The sequence below is a fragment of the Taudactylus pleione genome, unplaced genomic scaffold (genome assembly GCF_031769625.1).
Source record: "Taudactylus pleione unplaced genomic scaffold, aTauple2 ptg000671l, whole genome shotgun sequence".
Classification (NCBI taxonomy): domain Eukaryota; kingdom Metazoa; phylum Chordata; class Amphibia; order Anura; family Myobatrachidae; genus Taudactylus; species Taudactylus pleione.
Genome location: NW_028285073.1, coordinates 3,846,662 through 3,867,500, shown reverse-complemented (window position 1 = coordinate 3,867,500; position 20,839 = coordinate 3,846,662). Strand labels below are relative to the sequence as shown.

General features: G+C 47.0%; 1 protein-coding gene across 7 annotated transcripts in view; it reads left to right on the top strand.

Moving 5' to 3' along the window:
- The window catches only part of XRCC5 (X-ray repair cross complementing 5), a 154,883-nt gene that overhangs the window by 57,107 nt on the left and 76,937 nt on the right, over window positions 1–20,839 (top strand). For all 7 annotated transcript variants that reach the window (XR_015872427.1, XM_088455758.1, XM_088455761.1 and 4 more), the window contains exons 8-13: window positions 99–237; window positions 9,906–10,018; window positions 10,165–10,227; window positions 11,652–11,789; window positions 13,124–13,214; window positions 13,432–13,559. Coding sequence is in view for 6 of the 7 variants with exons in the window: in XM_088455758.1 (XP_088311884.1) it covers window positions 99–237; window positions 9,906–10,018; window positions 10,165–10,227; window positions 11,652–11,789; window positions 13,124–13,214; window positions 13,432–13,559 (672 nt within the window). In the remaining variant the exon portion in view is untranslated. The remainder of the gene's footprint in view (window positions 1–98; window positions 238–9,905; window positions 10,019–10,164; window positions 10,228–11,651; window positions 11,790–13,123; window positions 13,215–13,431; window positions 13,560–20,839) is intronic.

Here is a 20,839-nt window from a genome sequence, read left to right as displayed (position 1 = left end):
TAATAAACAAAACCTATCCCCACACGTTGCTGAGTGCACACAGCAGAGCTAGCCCCCTGTACCCCTCCCTGACTCAATAATGCTATCTGCTGTTTTAGGTGACACAGGAGAAGGTGAAAAAGTCATGGGTTAATGTAGATGCCAAAACGTTGAAAAAAGACGATGTTCAGAAGGAAACCGTTTTTTGTCTGAATAACGATGAAGAAACAGAAGTCCAAAAAGATGACACTATTCAAGGTTTTAGTTTTAATCTAGAATTTATATAAAATGCGTATGGGTCATGTCTGCCAAGCAAATAATTGTCCTGTATTTTTCGCTGCTTCATGTGATTGGTCAAAATTAATGTTTTTACTTTTAAAAATTAGATTCTTCTTTTATTCTATTCTGGAGGAATAGGCACTAAAATGTTAACTAGCTGACACTTCCCCCTCCCTTATGTACCCTCACCTTCCCTTAGTTCCTCAGTTATTTTTTTTAGTGCCTGCAGGAGGGGCACAAACTTAATAAGGCTCTTTTTCCTTTTTATTTCTAGTTGTCTTTTTATTTTCTTGACTTAGGTATAGGATCAGGCTATGGAGGAGCAGAGCCGGCGTCTCTCTTCCCCTGTCACATCATGCTCTGGGCACTGGAAAAGGGTCACCAGACACTTGGAGGTGTGCTGAGACCCTATCTTACTAAAGTACCCCCGTATTGCCCGCTTCCCAGAAGCTGCGGCTTTTTAACACAGCCACCACAGCTTGCTAAGGTAATGCTGGGCGGCTGAGCGTCGAAGTACGGATAGTTTAGGATCCAGTGCGCTTCAGTTCTCTCTCAAGGGGGGGGAGGGGAGCAAGGAGGCACGGAAAAAAACTGTGCTTACCTTAATGCTGGGGGTGCCGTCTGTAATGGCATCTGCCATTTTGACCACACTCCCAGAAGACGGTGGAAGGTCCTTCCGGGTCAAGCCCCTCCTGGCTGCTGATGTGTCCGGAGGCTGAGCAGTGTAGTATAATACACTGGAAATCATTTTACTTGTTTTGGCATATTTTAAAATTGGTCTGTAACAGGGTTTGTTTTTCTTGTGTTGAGCTAGTCTCATATGGCAGGTTTAGGCAAACTAATTAGCATAAAATACATTTTTTGCTTTTTTTATTTTTAAAAAGAAAAAGGAGGAGGGGGTTTACTGTTTACAGACGCAGGTTTGGTCTCTGTGAGCGTTACCACTGGTGGTGACAGACAGACCCCACAAAGCTAAGCAGGGGGCTGTGCATTTGGCAGAAGATTTAAAACATGTGTAATATACCAAACTCCTTTAAGGGAGTAAGGAACAGTAGGCCCTTTGTGTAGATTGTGAGGCTGAGGTTCTTGGTCAGCGCTCATCCAGGGACATTGACAGAGGAAGTGTTACCAGCATGGTCGAAGGGAATGGCTATCGATTGCAGACTTTGCAAAGGAAGTAAATTATGTTCCATTTGGCTCTGCAGCAGGTCCTAACTTCTGTCTCCTTCCTCTGAGATAGTACTCCTGTAGATATGGGGGTTGACTACACAAATGGGTAGACTTTCTAAAGACTGTTCATCATTAGAATCTGCCCTGGGTTAGGCTGGTACTCGTGCATGTAAACGCCAACCTCCACATACTGTGCATTTCCTTGGGTAAGGGCATTCAGAGGGATCCTCTGCAGAGGAAGGGAAGATGGTTGATCAGGACTGGTTAAACCATTCTGGTTGGGTAGATAGTCCTCTGGATAGTCTTGGAGTTACTGAGCTTATCCAGGCCATTCGCCATATCGTGAAAATTGATGATGAAGAGCCTTATACCTCGGCAGCTCCTTCAGGTTTATTTAAGAAAAAGAAGCAGGTTTTGACCTTCCCTTAATGTATGCATTTTTCGGATGTTTTGGTCAAAGATTGGTTTAAACCAAATAAACAGTTTAAGCTTTCAGCAGGTTTTTTATTTTGCTTATCCCTTTGTTGAAAAGGATTCAGCACCGTGGGAGGTATTTCCAGCAGTGGATGCCCTGGTCGCCTGCACCAAAGGGCACTGTTCTTCCAACAACTACTGCGGCCATGCTAAAAGATCTGACGGATTGTAAGTGTGAATCCCTACTTAAATTCTTATACTCATTGACAGGTACTACCCTGCACCCAGTATTGGCATGGCCTGGGCTAACAGAGACTTAGTCAGACCAATTAGTAGAGGTGATTCAAATGGGAGCAGACCCTTTGGAACGCAAAGCCCTGGTAGACAACCTGATGCAGACTTCAATTTATGTAAGCCATGCGTCCTTAGTCACTATTTCTCTCCTTTCAGGAATGTCAGCCTTATCTATTTTGTCCAGAAGGACACTTTGGTTGAACTATTGACATGTGGATAATTAAAAAGACATAAGGCAATTCCTATTGTGGGACAATCCTTATTTGGGCCTGAGCTGGAGCACATTATTGCGCAGGCAACTAGTGGAAAAAGTCAGCGTCTCCCAGTCCTTCCATTCCTCCCTAGAAATCATAAATTTTGGCGCTTTCATACCTCTGGAAAGTTCTGGCTTCTGACCACCAGAGGTGCAACAGAGGCTTCAGAGTGGTTCAATTTAGAGGGCGCATGGTCATGAGGTCCTGCTGTCTAGGTTTTTGTAGAGGTGACAAGTCCTCCTAGTGACTTCTATCAGGGGATTCCCCATTCCACCTTTATAGGCCCCGTCTTTTGTCACGGGACGTCTGGTTCTGGTCAATCACAAACCAATGGGTCAGTGGAGTTCTCCCAAGAGGTTACATACTGGACTTTGAGGGCTCTCACCCTCACTGGTTTTTTGTAACCCCTCTTCTTCGGGAACAACTGTGAAGAAGGCTATTGATGGGGCAATTCACACTCTTGATTTTAGGAGTTGTGATCCCAGTCCATCATCGGGGATTAAGTTTCTATTCAAAATCTTTTCCTTGTAAAGAAACAAGACAGTTCTTGTCACCCCATATTGAATTTAAAAACGCTCAACCCACACTTAATGGTGCAGAAGTTCAAAATTGAGTCTTTACGATCCGCAATTGCTTCTATGGAAGAGTGGGAATCCTTGTATCTCTCAATATCTGCATGTTCCTTTTTTGGAACGAGATCACAAACTCCTTAGTTTTGCAGTAGGTTCCCTTTTAGTCTTAAGTTTTAGGTTTTGCCCTTCGAGCTTTCAACTGCGCTAAGGGTATTTACCAAAATCTTGGCATCTATGGTGGCTATACTGCGTTCGTCAAGGATATGTTGTAATCCCCTACCTAGACAACCAATTCATCAAGCACCATGATCAGATCTACTCAGCGCTCACTTGCAGGTTATGTCAAAACTGGAATTCCACAGCTCGGTCCTCAACCTGCCCAAGTCCAATCTGGTCCCGACACGGAGAATGGTGTTTCTGTGCCTTCTCTTCCACGCTTTGTGTCAACATGTGTTTTTGCCAAGGGACAAGATCAGGACATTGCATTCCCTGGTACGAGTCCTTTTGTATCTTCACAGGGTTTCCATGCTGCATTCAGCTACTGATAAAAATGGTAGCCAATTTCGAGGCGGTTCCTTCCTTTCACACGCTTTTATTTAGGCTACTTTAGCAGTTTATGCTTCAGCGTTGGATGGAGTTGGTGTCCCTGCCTAAATAGGCATTTTTTTTTTCCCCTGTTCATACAGATGCTCCTTACTTGGATTGGTAGCTCTGCACTCTCAGCCTGTCCAGCGGTTGTCCATTTTCTCCCTGGAAAAGGACACTAGTCACAAGAGATGCCAGTCTGGAGTAATGGAGTGCAGTGACTTTAGGGTTCCAGTTACGGCAGTGGCATACATTAACAGACAATGAGGAACCAGGAGTCCTTAGTGAATGTCCAGATCATGACATGGGCAGAAAGATTTGTACTGGCCATTCTTATCCCAGGGTTACAAAAAAACAAATCACAGATCCACAACTCCAATTACTATTATATATACTGTATATAAATACATTTTGCAATAACATTTTGCAATAAATAGAGGTTTTTAGCATAATCATGGGCAAGGTTATGGGCCTACCCACCATATCCAGGTAACCTCTGTAGGGTAGGTCCCTAACATACAGGGGTTCAAATCCAGGGCGCAGGACACCACCAAACCAGCTCAGCCGAGCCACCCCAGGGCATCACTCTAATAAGAAAGGTGAAGTGAAAAGTAAGATAGATAAGAGCAGCTGCAGTGTTCTTTGGGTTACTTCAACCATCAAATCAATTCCAATCTTGGAAACACTGAGTTCCCTCCCTGGTGTGTGTTTGTGATTTATATGTTGTTTTTTCTTCCCTATTTTGCTCCATTGTCTGTGCAAGTCAGATAACTGATTAGCTAAGGGAAGGGGGTATATAAGGGTGGGAGGAGTGTCAGCTAGTTAACCTTTTTTATTGCCTACTCCTTAGCGTTGGTGTTTCCCAGATAGAACTTAGATTTACTTACATCTAAAAAGAGAGTATTTTCTTACTGTAAAATTAATTCATCTGATAATTCAAAATGTGTGTGGCAATCACCTAGTCGATCTGTGCGATGTGACCAAATTGTCCTGCAGTTGTTAGTGCTGGATCTGGATCTTTCTTCTTCAGCGTCCATAGGGATCCACAGGGATACCTTGGGGGGTTTGGAGGTTAGGACCAGACAGTTAAAGCTGTTGACTCCCAGGGTGCACTGGTCCTTCCCCCTATACCCCACCCCTAAATCAATTTCTTTGATTTATTCGTTTATTGATTCTACAAGCTGAGTGTTCAGCATCAGACTGTCCATGATATGTGTGTGCTGACACTCCATCACCCCTTCGGGTGTCGCGACTCCAGTTCCGTCTGGTACTCTCGACGGGCTCCCCGGGTACCTTGCTAGCTGGCCCCACGGGATGACCATTGACTGCAACTCTGACACGGGACAGGTAAGGCGGGTTACTGTTTGCAGTAACCCGCTCGTGGGCAGTCTTTCCAGACAGACCGGAGGCCGCTGAGTGTGTACAGCGGGGAAGTCCGCGTGCTCCACTAAGGCCACCAGGGTACATATGGTGCGGGAAACCAACATCCCTGGGGTCAATAATCAGCTAGGGGAAGCCAGCTTTCGCTGTTTAAACGCCCCTCCCCCAGCTCAGGGTGCGATTCCGCAGAGGTCTGAACCACTCTGAGCTGCATTTCCTCTCCGGCCACACCCCTTCAGAGATCTCCGGCGGCCATCTTCTCAGCTCAACCACCGCTCTCCGGGAACGCAGGGTCCGGGTCCATCTACATACCTCTTCCTGGAGCCAGGTTATGTAGCGCTACTGCCTTCCAGACATTACAGTCTGAGTAGTTGAATTTAGTGCCAATTGTGCAGTTACTTTTCTGCATTGTATGCGGTCTGCTAGCGCTGTGTGTATGTGTTATATTTCCAATACTGTCATACTTTGGCTATCACTTTCTTTCTCTCTGGGTCCCTTACAATACCGGTGTATTCAGGGACCATATATACTTAATTTCTCACTGGAGTTGTGACGTTATCGCATTCTGGGGCAGTTGCACTATACATAGTGCCATATATGTTCTACAGCTTTATACAAGCGTGAACTAGCTACTGTATTTACCTTGCTTCTCCCCTTGTGTTAAAACACAGTGGTGATATTCTGCCTCATACTATTGTGCTAATTTAGAATAGCTGCTGCCCCCATATTACTCTCATGTAAGTCATGTGCAGCAGGATTGAATGAGGAAGATTTAATCCAAGAGGGACTTTGTGACGTTTGCTATAACACACCTGGCCCATCATCTCCCCCAGCCCCTGTCCGGGAGCCCCCATGGGCTTTCTTTACTCAGGTGCTAAATTCACTTGTAGACCGCCTAACTGTCCCGTCAGTAATTCCCTCTTTGGGGTTGTACAGGCTGTGATCCCCCTCCATGGGGTTGCCAAAACAAGTACAGGCTATACCAGTACCTTCTCTGCCCGCTACCCTAGAAATGATGGTATCCACGGCTGTTAAAAATATATTACAGGGTGAAAAATTACTACCTAGTAAACATAAACGTCTTCTGGTTTCCTCTCAGTCCAGACTCCTTTCAGATTCTGAGGCTTCCTTGACGAGGATGGAGAGGCGGATTTGTCTAATATGGTTGTTCAAAAGTTCTACCTTGCCTTTTCCCTCTGCTTCCTTGCTGAAGGATCCCACAGATAAAAAGGTAGAAGCTGGTCTGAAATGTATGTATTCCCTTTCAGGAGCCTCTGCTCGCCCATCCATGGCTATTGCTTGGGTGGCCAAGGCAACTGAAGGATGGACAGATGCCCTCGAGGAGATCCTCCCAGAGGATGCCTCTCAGGACATGATATCCCTTGTGGCTCGCAATTAGGGTTGCAGCCTCCTACATAGGGGATGATCCGCTGGAAGCAAGTCTTTTAACCTCCAGAATATCGTCCATGTCAGTGTCTGTCCGTCGCTCTCTGTGGCTACGGTCCTGGAAGGCGGATGCAGACTCTAAAAAGGCCTTGGAATCACTCCCTTACAATGGGGACATTCTTTTTGGCCCTGATTTGGACAAAATTGTCACTTTTTTGGCGGCCTCTATGACTGCTTTTCTGCCTTCTGCTTCAGCTGCTAAACGGACAACGTCCTTCTAGAGGGTTTCGCCCCCAAGGCAAACCTAGGGACCAGTCATTTCCTCGACAGCAGGCTTCCTCTATGTCAGCCAAACCTAGGCCCAAGCAGGCCTGGGCCACCCGCCGTCCTGCTGCAAAATCAAAGGCTAAACAGTCTGCCTGACGGGACGGGCCTACCTCTGGGGGATCCCAGGGTAGGGGGCCGACTTCTTCTCTTTGCCCATCGCTGGAGTCAGATCACCTCAGAAGCTTGGGTACAGGAAGTGGTCTCTTACGGGTACGTCCTCTTTCCTAAGACGACCACAGGCCCTTCCTCTGACCCAATCAAAACCCTACTTATACAACAGGCTATTCAGTCATTACTGCAGGTGGGTGTGATTGTTCCTGTCCCTCTATCTCAGAGAGGGACAGGTTATTATTCTACCTTGTTTCTGGTTCAGAAGCCGAATGGGGCTTATCGTCCTATTCTCAATCTCAAATCCCTGAACAAGTTTATCAGGGTGCCCAGGTTTCGGATGGAGACCTTGCACTCTATAATGCTAGCTATGGAACCGAGAGACTTTATGGTGTCATTGGACATTCGGGATGCTTCATATACCTATAGCGCCTTCTCACCAAAAATTCCTCAGGTTTGCTGTTCAGCAACATTTTCAGTTCCAGGCCCTGCCCTTTGGACTGTCTACAGCCCCACAGGTCTTTACCAAAGTTATGGCGGTCATGGCAGCTCGTCTCCGCTGTTAGGGAATCAGACTGCTACCATACCTGGACGACCTCTTGCTATTAGCACACTCCCCAGAGGTTCTTCAGCATCACCTTCAGGTTACCATTGCCTTTCTGCTATATCACGGCTGGTTAATCAATTGGAAGAAATCCTCCCTGGTTCCTTCCCAAAGAATGGTCCATCTGGGGGCTCTTCTAGATGCTCAGGTTCAAAGAGTCTTCCTGACAGATGACAAGATCTCCACACTGCAACAACGCGTGCGCAGAGAACTCCACAGTCGCTGAGTGTCCATTCACTCAGCGATGCAGGTCCTGGGATCCTTGGTCTCTACCTTCGACATGGTGGAATACTCCCAATTCCAATCAAGACCCCTGCAGCTTTTAATCTTCTCCAGGTGGAACGGATTGCCTCATCGTCTGAGGTCTCAAGACAATGGTTCTCTCTCCAAAGGGTTGTCTGTCCCTCTCATGGGTGGCTACAGACAGCTCACCTAACCAGAGGTCGCCCCTTCTGGGTCCCGGACTGGGTGATCCTAAAAACAGCAAAGACCATCTTTTTTCTGGCTATTGCCTCTGTCCAAAGGGTTTCAGACTTGGGGGCACTGTGATGTCGTACCCCCCCCCCCCTTCTGATTTTTCATTTAGATAGGCGGTTCCTCGTACTCGCCCTGGTTTTCTTCCCAAGGTGGTCTCTAAATTCCATATCAATGAGGAAATTGTAGTCCCGCCCTTCTGTTTACCCGATGTTTTGGCTGGGGAGGCTTCCTTGGATGTGGCCCGTGCCCTCAGGATCTATGTTGACCGTACCAGTTCCTTTAGGAAACAGATTCTCTATTTGTCCTGTATGGATTCCATAAGAATGGCTGGCCAGCTAACAGACAGACCCTGGCCGGATGGATTCGTATGGCTATCTCTCAGGCCTACTTGCACTCGGGTCTCCCTTTGCCAGCTACCATCATTGCTCATTCCACTCGCTCTGTGGGAGCTTCGTGGGCAGCTCGCCATGGCGCCTCGGCTGAACAGCTTTGTAAGGCAGTCACGTGGTCCTCTATCCACACTTTTCTGCGTTTCTATGCGTTTGACACATTTGCCTCTCAGGATGCTTCATTTGGGCACCGGATTCTCCTGTCAGCTCTAGAGCGTCATCACCCTTGAATACTGCTTTGGGACATTTCCAAGGTATCCCTGTGGATCCCTATAGACCCTGAAGAAGAATGAGAGTTATGGTAAAACTTGCCATTTGTTAACTCTTTCTTTGAAGTCCACAGGGCACCCGCCCTGATGCCCCTGGCTTCTCTAGGTTGGTTTTCCTGGTCACCGGTCTCCATCTGCCTTGTGTGAGAGTTTCTTCTGTGCACCAGTCTACCTTCTCTTCTGTCCTCCTCCTGCCATTGGCTTGCTAACTAACTGAAGGGCCTCTTTCTTAGGGGTGGGGTATAGGGGGAAGGACCAGTGCACCCAGGGAGTCAACATCTTTAACTGTCTAGTCTTAACCTCCACCTAAACCCCCCAAGGTATCCCAGTGGACTCTATGGACTTCGAAGAAAAAGAGTTAACAAAGGTAAGTTTTACCATTACTCTCATTTTCTAAGTATAGCCAGCATTAAAGATAGTGGTAAGATTTTTTATAATATGGGCTTAATCAATTCACTTTACTATAAATCAGATATTAGATGATGTACAAGTGAGCTTGTGTTAATTATTACACTATGGGCGGAATTCCATTGTTTAAGCCTGCCCGATCTCCCGTCTAAAGTGAAAGTGCGTAGAGGGGCGAAACAATTGAATTTCGCCCTGTAAGTCACTTTAAAAGAACTCCACTAGCCACATGTCTCTGTATACAGAAAACACAACTCCAGGATTTTGTTATATTCACTTATAATTCCATATCAAATTTTCTTAAGCTTGCCATACACTACTAGACCAACTTTCATCCAACTAGTTGGATGAAAATTGGTCTATTGTATGGCCAGCTTTAATGTACGGGGTTGTGGTGACACCAAGCTCACTGTTCATTATTCGGTCTTGTTTATGAATTTGTATGGTCTTGTGTCACACAAGACACAACTGTGCCAGTTCACTGTCTCCTCTGAGCTGGTATGCCTACTAAATTATTGTTATTATCAGGTCATTCCATGTCAACTGGACCAAGGGTCCCCACCTGACCGTTTCCAATTTTGATAAAATGTCACTTAAAGGTTGGCATATGTGAGGGCTAACTTCGGGGAATGTTTCGTTCACAATAGTATCAAAACTGTTGCTTTCAAAGTGAGGTTGTGTGCAACTGTCACCGACTCCGCAGTGCACAATCAGCAGATGGGGGTGATCTTCTAAATTAGTACACTTGGGAATGACCCTTTACTAGAATGTCAGTTACTTAATCATATTTTGCCCATATGGTGTCTGTCCAAGGAAAACTGAGGTTGTATTTTCTAATCTAGATCACCTTGTTGATTGTCAGCTACTATAGAACTATAAGTCTCAGCAACTGGACATGGTGAGAAGTTAAGTGAGATCCAGGTTGTTCTGCTTTACATTGTAGTAATTTTCCACTTGCCTGTGACTCAAGCCAGACAAATTTAATGTAATACATTCTCTCTATCCTCAAACAGGTTTCCGCTATGGAAGTGACATTATACCGTTCTCAAAGGTGGATCAAGAACAGATGAAGTATAAAACCGAGTCAAAATGTTTCTCCGTTCTGGGATTCACTAATTCATCACTGGTAATTCTATCTGCCAGAGACACAGATGCTGCACTTTCTTCATGCCACTGAATACACAGAAGATGAATATATGTATAATTTGAAACATTCTGTTACTAAACCTGAGTTATTAACATTAATAGTTGTGTTTGCAATTGTTTTCCCAGATTGAGAGAACCCATTTCATGGGCAGTCAAGCTCTGAAGATTTTTGCACCAAAGGACGATGATGTGAGTTTAGAGTAAGACTGGTTTCTCATGAATGATTAGATGCCCAATACCTGTCCTGTTTATTTAACTGCAACTTCCAGCATGATCATCTTGCTGGAGTCTGCAGGTGGGGGTGATCTTCAAAATATCTAATTGAAAAGCTACAAAAGCACAGGTTACAGAGCTTTTGTTACATAGAATAGAATGTTAGTTCTCTCACGCAGTCAATTCATAAATGGTTACTGTGCCTCTCATGTTGTGAAAATGGGCAACATTTAACTTGTAATATGGCACCGAAAATGTGAAAGTGGCCCTTAACAGACATACTGCCACATAGACAGAGCAGATGTAATAGGGAAATGTGCTATGCTATTTCAGAAAGGAAAGGAAGATCTGATTTTCCTGCTGATGTTGCAAAATATTAAAAATAGATTGTTGCCTGATCTGTGTTGGATTCTTTTTTTTGCCAACCTCTGCCCTATACTATTTGTAAAAATGTACAGATGTACATGATGGTTATAAAGACCTTATTTTTTTTTTTTCCACATAACTATGGACATAACCTATTAGTACAATTTGTATAAATTCTATGTAACTGTTTCTTTTCAGGATATTAGCACAAATTGTGCATATGGTATATGTTGACAACCTTACGAGTCTATGCATATTACATGATGCCCCCGTAAAGCTGTATATATATCATTATCATTCTTATTGCAAGTGATATACTTATATGTATTTGTCTCAATATTAAAGGTAACTCTAAGACAAGGTATTTTATTAGAGTATTAAGCCATCATAAACTACAAATTACTATAAGCCAGATGTTCCCAAACTCCTCAAGGCATCCTAAGAGTCCAGGGGGAGATGCAGTAAGCCTTGGAGAGTTATAAAGTGCATGTAGCTAAAGTACCAACCAATCAGCTCCTAACTGTCATTGTTCAAAAACAACTCTCCAATGCTTAGTACATCTACTCCTGGTTTTTAGGATATACATGCTTGACCACAGATGTATTTAGTACTTCAGTCAATTTGTTTTAACCACCTGTGCTTAACCATGGATATCTCTAAAACCTGTCCTTTTGGGGTGCCTTGAGGACCACGTTTGGGAACCTCTGCTATAAGCTATAGATTCTATAAGAGTGTATTGGATGGATGCTGCCCCAATCTTCCACATGTAATATCTTCAATTATGTTTTCTGAATGTTGAGCAGCCCCAGACCCGTTAGATGCCCCACTCCCACCACCCTTCTGAGTCACTGAAATTCCTCACTGTATAAATGGAAGAAATGCTGGACTCATCCAACTTGTATTGTGTATATGTACATGATCATGATTATTAACTTGACAGGGACACCTACTCTCTACATACATTATATCTCTCATTGATTGATTTCTTTCCTTTATCTTAGTTTAGTTACCTGTATGTTTTTGCCCTCCATTAGGCAGCAGCTGTTGCGCTGTCAGCTCTGATTCAGGCTCTGGACGAGATGGAAATGGTTGCCATTGTACGATATGCCTATGATAGAAGATCGAACCCCCAGGTTGGCGTGGCATTCCCTCACATCAAAGAGAAATACAAGGTATGCTGATACAGCTTAAAGCTACTATTTATTCACATGGCCTTACAAGGTTATCTAATTATGTTCATGGGCTTTTTGGTGCAGTGAAGCTGAAGCAATAGAACTGCAGGGGGCATACAGTGCAGTTTATAATGATAGGGAGGGGGTTTCCTAAATCTTAGAGGGTGGTGCTTGCAGAGAGTGCATGAGTGTGTGCATATTGCCTCATTTTCTGTCAGTCAGGTAATGACATTTGTTTGAGAGAACTCGTTGCCAGTCAAATGTTAAAATTTAATTTTACTTCCATTGTCATGTCACTAAAGAAAACGTGTTATGTACACAGGAAAATTAAAAAAAGTATTACCTTCATAGCTTAGTGTGTAATGTGTTGGGTCCTCAAGAGTATACTCATTTTAAAATGGGGGGCATCAGATGTCTTTTGTGAAAGAAAGTAAATGTAACCAATCATTTTCCAGTACCAGTGATGGTGTCTCTTAGTATCTGGCTGTTCGGCCCATGTGATTGAGCAGCCAGGTACAGATGTGTCCTTGAACAACTTTGCTGCAGTCGTGCCAAACAGCCCCTCTCGGCGCGCCTGTGCGACTCTATGATGCGGGCATTTTTTTTCGTGTCTTTTTTTTTTTTTTGGCAAAAAAAAAAAAAGTAGCAATGCGACTAGGATGCATCGGGAGAATGTGGTGATTATTTTGATATGCAACACATATCTGTGTGCGACTAAGTCTCTCAATCAACATACGAAGTGCTACAATGCAGCGGCCGCAGCTTTTTTCCACTCCAAGCTCCGTTTACAGACTCCATCGCACACAGTGTCTCATATAAAATGAATCGGGCAGTGTCTTCTGGTGCTTCCTAATTGCTTTGCATTGCGACTAAGACGCATTTTCGGCAAATAAAGACGAGTTGCACAAGAACTAGCGGCTCACTCACACCAGGCATGTCGCGCTGCGTGGCATATTGAGGATAGATGTAGTAGGACACATCTGTATTCCAAAGTTGGTCTTTCAAGATGTGTATATTGTCTGGCCCTATCTGACTGGACTGAGCATGGGCAGCTTAAGTAGATGTGAATTAGACAAAAAGGAAAAAGTTTATAACGTTTATATTGATAGCATTAGCTATAGCATATTCAGCAACACTTTACAATTGGGAAAAGTATTGAGGATGCTCCTACAGAACAATCTTTTGTGGTGGAAATCCATCTCTTTGCTACTTTTATGAATGTGACTCATTAGCTTTCAGCAGTTTAGAGAAGTAGTGTATCTGGTCATTAAGGGTTGCAGCACATCTGTACTATGGGCACCATGATATTGAATTCTCCTCTTTTCTTTGTTCAGTGCCTAGTGTACGTTCAGCTGCCATACATGGAGGACTTGAGACAATATATATTCTCCTCCCTCAGCAATAATAAAAAGATCAAGCCTACAGGTACTGTACAACTATAAATTCAAGTTCACATTTCCAGTGTCATCAAAGTGTATTGTCCTTTCATATCTATGTAAAGATCTTCACTAGAAAGAGATAGTGGTGGGTTAGTTGTGTAAGGTATAATATTACTGTCTAGTCTTCCAACACAGTGGTAGAGCAGTGATAAAAGCTCTAAATTCGCTGTCAGGTTGATTACAGGTCCTCTTCCTGTTCTCAGATACACAGCTATCTGCAGTGGACTCTTTGATTGACAACATGAGTTTGGTGCACGATGATGGGGAGGGTCTAGAGGAATTATTCAAACCCAGCAAAATCCCCAACCCTCAGTTCCAACGCTTATTCCAGGTGAGTGGTAATCATGTCTCCTTTTGTAGTAAAATTTGCAATGGAAGCTTTGAGCTGATAGAGCATGCTTCTGGAATTCCGCATCTGGAAGATCACTTGTTGATACGCATTTGTGAAATTGCTGCATACACTGTGGCAGCTAGTGGCACTCTGCAGAACGGCAGACTGCTCTAATGGCATTCACACACTTACTGTTATTAGTTACATTTAAAATTAATATTTTATTGAATCACACAGACATTTTTTCATTTTCATCCACTATAGAACATTGGAGCTACAACACTGGAGTATAGATGAGTAGAGCCTGGCACTTAAACCAAACTAAAATGTGTGACTAGCTCCTCCCCCTCTATGCCCCATCAGCCCCAGTTTTGAAAATGTGCCAGGGAGAGCCGGTGCACAAATGGGGCTGTCTCCAGCCCTATTAGTTTCTCAATTGATTTATTTTATTACTTTATTTTAATTCACTGTTATATGAGGACAGGCAGACTGCTCACTGTGACAGCTTGCCTGCTACGTGGGAGCCACTGGGAAGGGCACCGCCACGGCTACTGCAGCTTGTGTCCGGTGCCATGAGCGGGGACCCCTGTTAGACATCAGTTTTTGTGAGGCTCACCACAGCTGGAAACGGCTTATGTCCGGCTTGTTCACAAAAACCCTCATAGCCCAGCATTCCGTCCGCAGCTACACTGTGTAAGTATTACAACTACTCCTGTCTAACGGGAGCGGTGGGTTAAGTTTGGACTCAGTGACAGCGCAAATTCCGCGTCTGTCACAGTACAGAGGAGCTGACACTACAGCCTATCACCTGATAACAGGTGAGAGAGAGAAAGCGCTTATAGCACCCGGCAGGTGTCCGGTAGTTGCTCAGGCTGGTACAGATCTCAGTGATTGTGCGGACTGCCGCAGCTGTCACGGTTAGTTGTAATGTGCCCCCCCCCCCCTCCCTCCCTACTACTATTTTAAAGCTGCGCTGTGGCATCAATTTAATTATTCAGCCCACTGACATCCCGGCTGCGCACAGCGCCGAGCTCCATTACTTGCGAAGGGACGAGGCTAATAGGGAGCTGCCATTTTCTTATGTGCTTAGATTGCATAGCACCGCCCTCTGCATCGCCTCCTCTTCAATTGGCGAGCACTGCTCACTTGGAGCAGTGCCATTTTCCTGCGTTTCTCTCCTTTACACAGAAGCTCTTATCCTGAGCAGTTTCCTAGAGAGCGCTGGGTTGCTACAGGCTGGCTGTATCCACCGCTGCTTGTAAGTTCCCTTGGGGTTTGGGAGTAGTATTGTGATTTCTGCTTCTCTCCCTCTATCGTCCGTCTCCCCTGTGATTATTTCTCTCGGACAAGCTATCTGTGTGTTTTTCTTGATGTGTGTGTCTGTGAAGATGTTAACTAAGGCAGCAGAAAAGACGTTTCAAAAACTCCAAATGCAAGAAAAAGTTTTCACATGCTCGTTCTGAAGGCTCTTCTCTGCGAGGCTTGTGATTCAAAGGGCTCTACAGTGAGTGCGCATGGTCAGGACATACCGCCCTCATGGATGCATAGTTTAGAGGTTATGTCAGATCTAATCTCTGAATTGGCTGCTTCCTGGAAAGACAGGCACGGAAGGGTCCCAGTACTTCCCTAGCTAATGAACCTGCGTGGGCTCAGGAGTTAGCCCGCTTAGTGGATAGTTTAGCTCAGATAATGGGCTCTTCCTCTAGACCACAGGTTATCAAACTCTGTCCTCAGGACCCCAAAGTGCATGTTTTCCAGATCCCCTCAAATCATCGCAAGTGAAATAATTAGCTCCACCTGTGGATCTTTTAAAATGTGTCAGTGAGTAATGAATACACCTATGCACCTGCTGGGTTACATGCAAAACGTGACCTGTGTGGGGTCCTGAGGACCGAGTTCGAGAACCTCTGCTCTAGACCCTCAGAACTCATGGTAAGTCGTCCTTCCAGGAAACGTGCCCTTCCGGCGGTGCTGCAATTGGAGGAATCTGACGTATATGATTCCTTTCAGGGGAGGAGGGCGAAATGTTAGATGATTCGGATACTGAGGTTTTCTCACAGGAACCTGAGGCCCCTTCGCAAGGCGTAGGGGCTCTTATCCTGGCAGTCAGGGAAATCCTTCACGTGACCGTTACGGAGGTTCAGGAGTCGGTGGATTCTTCTCTATTTGGTAAGAAACAAAAATCCACGGTTACCTTTCCAGTTTCCCTTCATTTAGATGAACAAATGGCGGCAGCATGGAAACATCCAGATAGAAAGTTCAAACTTCCGCGTTACTTTCGGTCTCTTTATCCTTTTCCTGTAGATAACAGAAGTAAGGTGGACTCTACTGTATCTCGTCTCTCAAAAAAAAATACGCTTCCCGTGCCAGGCGCTACGACCTTGAAGGAAGGTTCTGAACGGAAGCTGGAAACCACTCTTAAGTCCATCTATACGCCGCTGGGGCCCTACTTAGACCGGCTCTTGTTGGCTCCTGGGTGAACAAGGCGATAGAAAAATGGGCCAAACAATTAGCTGAAGGGTGTGATCTAAAAAGCCAGGAGCGGATCTTATCTCTCTGGCAGAACATATCCAGGAGTCGGCTGTTTATCTATGGGAAGCCTCTAGAGATGTTGGTCAGGTAGGCTCCAGAATTTCTGCCCCTGCAGTAGCGGCTCGACGAGCCCTGTGGCTTCGCTCTTGGCAAGCAGATGCTGAATCTAAGTGTGCGGTTGAAGGGCTTCCGTTTACAGGCGATATACTGTTTGGTCCCGAGCTAGACAAATGGATCTCTCTGGCCACGGTTGGCAAGAGTACCTTTTTGCCTTCCTCTGCAACGACTCAGCGTCATTCATTCAAGTGTCTGTATTTTCGTTCCTTTAGGGTCCCCACTAGATTCCAGGGCAGAACAAGAGGAGCTGCCTCTGCAATTATAGGAGGTTCTAGAGGACACCAGGCTTCTAGCTCCCGTCGTCTGGACCCCAAGCTGGCAGATAAGCCGCATAACTGGTTTCCCTCCCACCTCGGGGATCTTAAGGTGGGTGCCCGCGTTCTACGGTTTTCGGAAGTTTTGATTCCACACGTGTTCCGATTCTTGGTTCAAAATCTGGTGTCTCAGGGTTACAAAATAGACTTTGCCCTTCCACTCCCTGTTCGTTTTTTCACCATGGGCGCTCCAGTTGATCTTGCAAAACGACTAGTGTTTCGGCAGGCAATCGACAGGCTGCTTCATTCAGAGGTCCTGGTTCCAGTTACGGTTTCCCAGAAGTCTCAGGGATTCTACGGAAATCTATTTGTGGTTCTGAAGCCGGGTGTTTTGGTTCGGCCCATCCTGGACCTTGACTCTCTACCTATCCTTTCACAGATTCATGATTGAGTCCCTTCACTCAGTTATTAAGCGGCGGAGTGCATGGTCTCCCTGGACATCAAAGATTCCTATCTCCACATCCCTATCTGGAAACCACACTAGGCTTTCCATCGTTTTGTGATCCAGGACGCACATTACCAGTTTTAGGCATTGCCGCTCGGCCTGTCATTGGCCCCAGAGTCTTTACCAAGGTGATGGCTCTAATGATTGCCCAACTTCACTCTCGAGGAGTGAACATCGTCCCATACTTGGACAATCTGCTCATCAAGGCTTCGTACGAGGAGAACCTATTGAACCATGTGTCACTGACTCATCAGGTCCTGTTACAACACAGCTGGATTGTCAATTTCCAGAAGTCCCAGCTGGTACAATCTCAACTGATTCAATTTTTTGGGATAATTCTGGACATGACTCTACTACTGGATTTCCTACCCCTAGACAAGGCTTTGGCCATTCAGGAATTGGACTGTTTGGTACTCAAATCAAGACGAGTATCTGTACGCCTTTGCATCAGGCTTCGGCTTCATTCAAGGCCATCCACAGCGGTGGCATACTTCAACTGACAGGGGGGCACTCGCAGTCACATGGCGATGCGAAAGGACAACCGTATTCTATGGGAAGAAAATCACGTCGAGGCCATATCCATGATTTTCATACCAGGAGTGGACAATTGGGAAGCAGACTACCTCAGTTGTCAAGATCTTCCTGCATAAGCAGGTTATATTTGCTTATTACCATATAATTGGCAAGTCTTATGTGCTATGGTGTGAGGGACGTGGTTCCCCCACATCATCTTTCTTCCTCAGGGTCCATAGGGATCCACAGGGATACCATGGGGATAATGTGGTTGGAGTGATCCAGGCACCAAACAGTTAAGCTTTCAGCTCCCAGGATGCCCCAGGTCCTCCTCCACATATTCCCCGCCCCTGGCCACAGGCATTCAGTTGTTCGTTTGGTTCGGCAGGATTCAAACGCACTTTTTTAACAGGGGGACTGCCTCAGGCCGACCCAAGCTTTAATTGTTTTACTTTTTCTACTTCAGGGTCCATAGGGTATCCACAGGATACCTTGGGGTATAGGTGTGACGTCAGTCGCAGGGCACCAAAGAGTTAAGCTTTCAGCCTCCCAGGATGCACTAGGTCCCCCTCCTATACCCCGCCCCCGGGCCAAGGCACCTCAGTTTAGTTTGGTGCCCGGCCGGAGTCGGGTGCACCTGTTGGAGTGGGGGCTAGAAGAGCCCCTGAAGCTTATTCTTCATGCAGCTGTGGCTGCACATCTGGATGAACAGCATGGACAGTCAGTCCTGACGTCCATGCTGTCTTCCCTACACCCCGCCGGTACCAGAACGCCGGTACTGATCCGGGGATGCTGGTGGGCGTCTGGGGTCACAGCTAGCGGTGACCCCAGATGCTCCGGACCATGGCCGGATTCAAGGGGGACAGAGGTAAGCAGCGGGGTCCCGCGGTGGGTCCCCGCTGATCACATGGTCCTAAGTCCCCAGGCAGGGGGCTCCCTGGGGACTGGCTGCAGCGTGGAGCCAGGCGACCAACCTGCGCTTCCACTACCCCCTGGGACAGCGGACCGCAGCAGAGCGGTAGCGCTGCGGCGTCCCAGGGGTTAAATGCATGCCAGGGGAGCGCGCCTTCCCTGTCTCACAGCCGGCGCCTCCCCCGCTGCACACAGCCCTCTCTGCATGCTGCCGACTGGTCCTGTGGCAGCGCTCCTCCCCCAGGCCAGCCTCCTCTCTGCTCCTCGGCGGCCATCTTCTCCAGAACGCATGGTGAACGCTGCTGGAAGCGCTGGACGGAAGCATCGTGGTCTGGGTCCCCCCGCATACCTCTCCTCCGCTGTGGTCAGGTCTGTGTATGCAGCGCTGTGTCCTACCAGGCCCTGTGTCTGTGTAGTTGAGTGATCAGCGCTGTTAGTGCAGGAATTGTTATTTTTCTGCATTGTATGTGACTGTGCTAGCGCTGCTGCCTGTAATCTTTTCTTCTCTAAACTGTCAGCTTTATTACTGTCCCTGTTCTTTCTGCTAAAGCCCTTGCGGTGCGGTGCTGCAGGGTGGTCTCTCGCCTATTTAATACTTAATTGGTGAGAGAGGTCACATACGTGGTGCCATCATGTCTGAAAGTGATTTTCCCCTCCGGCTACAGTGTACCACGTGCAAAGTACCGTTAGCGGAGGGGGAGGGTAGCGCGGAGGGCCTTTGCCGGCAGTTTTTGTCCATGGCGCGGCCTATTACGGTTACAGCACCGGTACAGGAGCCGCCCTGGGCTTGTTTCGCTCAGGCGTTAACAGCTTTAGTGGGCCAGTTAGCTCCGCAGCCCGCGTTTACTCCGATGGGTTTGTCCCAGCAGTCTGTGGTGTCGTCACCCATGCAGGGGTTCCCACGACAATTGGTGGTACCCCACAGTCTCCCTATTTCCCCGCTCCCGGGTTCTCAGGAGCCAGCGTGGGTTAACTCCCTGACAAGTTCTGTACAGCACTTGTCGGATGTGTTGCAAGGGGAGTCTGTGATGCGGTCTCATAAAAGGCCGGTGGCGTCTCTGTCCGCTCCTTATGAGGATGACGAAGGGACGTCTGATGATGGGGAGATTCTAGATCCTTACGATCAGGAACCTCTCCATACTAAGGACGCTGATGCTAAGTCCAAAGTATATATTCCTGGACTTATTCGGGCGGTCCGCACAGCCTTGGTGATTGAGGACGAAGTTCCCCCAGTGGCTAAATCTAAGTATGCCTTTTTCAAAGATGTGAAGGGCGATGCCACAGTCTTTCCTCTTTCGGGTCAGTTGGTGGACCATTTAGAGGAGGCGTGGAAACAACCTGGCAAAAGATACCAGCCGCAGAGACGCCTGGCGGTGGCTTATCCGTTCGCGGATAATTATTTTGCTAAGTGGGAATCCCCTCCACAGGTGGATTCTCACGTGACCCGTCTTGTCCGTAGTGCCACATTGCCGATGCCATCCATGTCCTCCCTTAAGGATGCTACGGACCGCAAGGTAGAAATCTGCCTGAAGTCCGCTTATTCCCTTGCAGGGGGGGCAGCACGGCCGGCTATGGCCATTTGCTGGGTTGCCAGAGCGATGGAGCGCTGGGCGGATTCATTAGAGGCTTCTTTTGAATCCGACTGTCCGGCCGATCAGGCGGAGTTGATTGGCAATCTCCGTGATTCGGCCACCTACATCAACGAGGCGGCTCTAGACATTAGTACTCTGGTGTCTAGAATTTCTTCAGCAGCGGTAGCTGCTCGTCGCACCTTGTGGCTGCGATCCTGGAAGGCGGACGCAGATTCCAAGAAAGGTCTGGAAGCGTTGCCGTTTACCGGAGAAGTTCTCTTCGGTCCGGATCTGGATAAGATTGTGGCCACGCTGGCGGCAGCCAAATCTGCCTGTCTCCCGTCGGCCGCTGCTCCTTCTGGTTCGGGACCATCGTCCTTTCGGTCATCTAGGGCCCAGGGCAGGCCCAAACCACAGTCGTTTCCTCGACAGGCTGGCCCTAAGAAATCGGTCAAGCCCCGGAAGCAGGCATGGAGTACCAGACGTCCGGCCCCCAAGCCAGATGACAAGCCTGCGGCCTGACGGTCCGGGCCTCCCTTTGGGGGATCCCAGGGTGGGAGGCCGCCTGCTACAGTTCGCCCAGTGTTGGTCGACCACTACGACAGACACTTGGGTTCTGGAGGTGGTTTCCCACGGATACGCCCTCTCCTTCCGGCACAGACCCCCGGCTCGCTTCTTCACCACGGGTCTCCCATCAGACCGGAACAAGGCTACGGAGCTGCGGAAGGTATTGCACACTATGCTCCAGGCTGGAGTTATAGTGGCGGTTCCATTCTCCCAGAGGGGCCAGGGTTTCTATTCAAATCTATTTTTGGTACAGAAACCCAATGGGTCATATCGTCCGATACTCAACCTCAAAGCACTCAACAAGTCTTT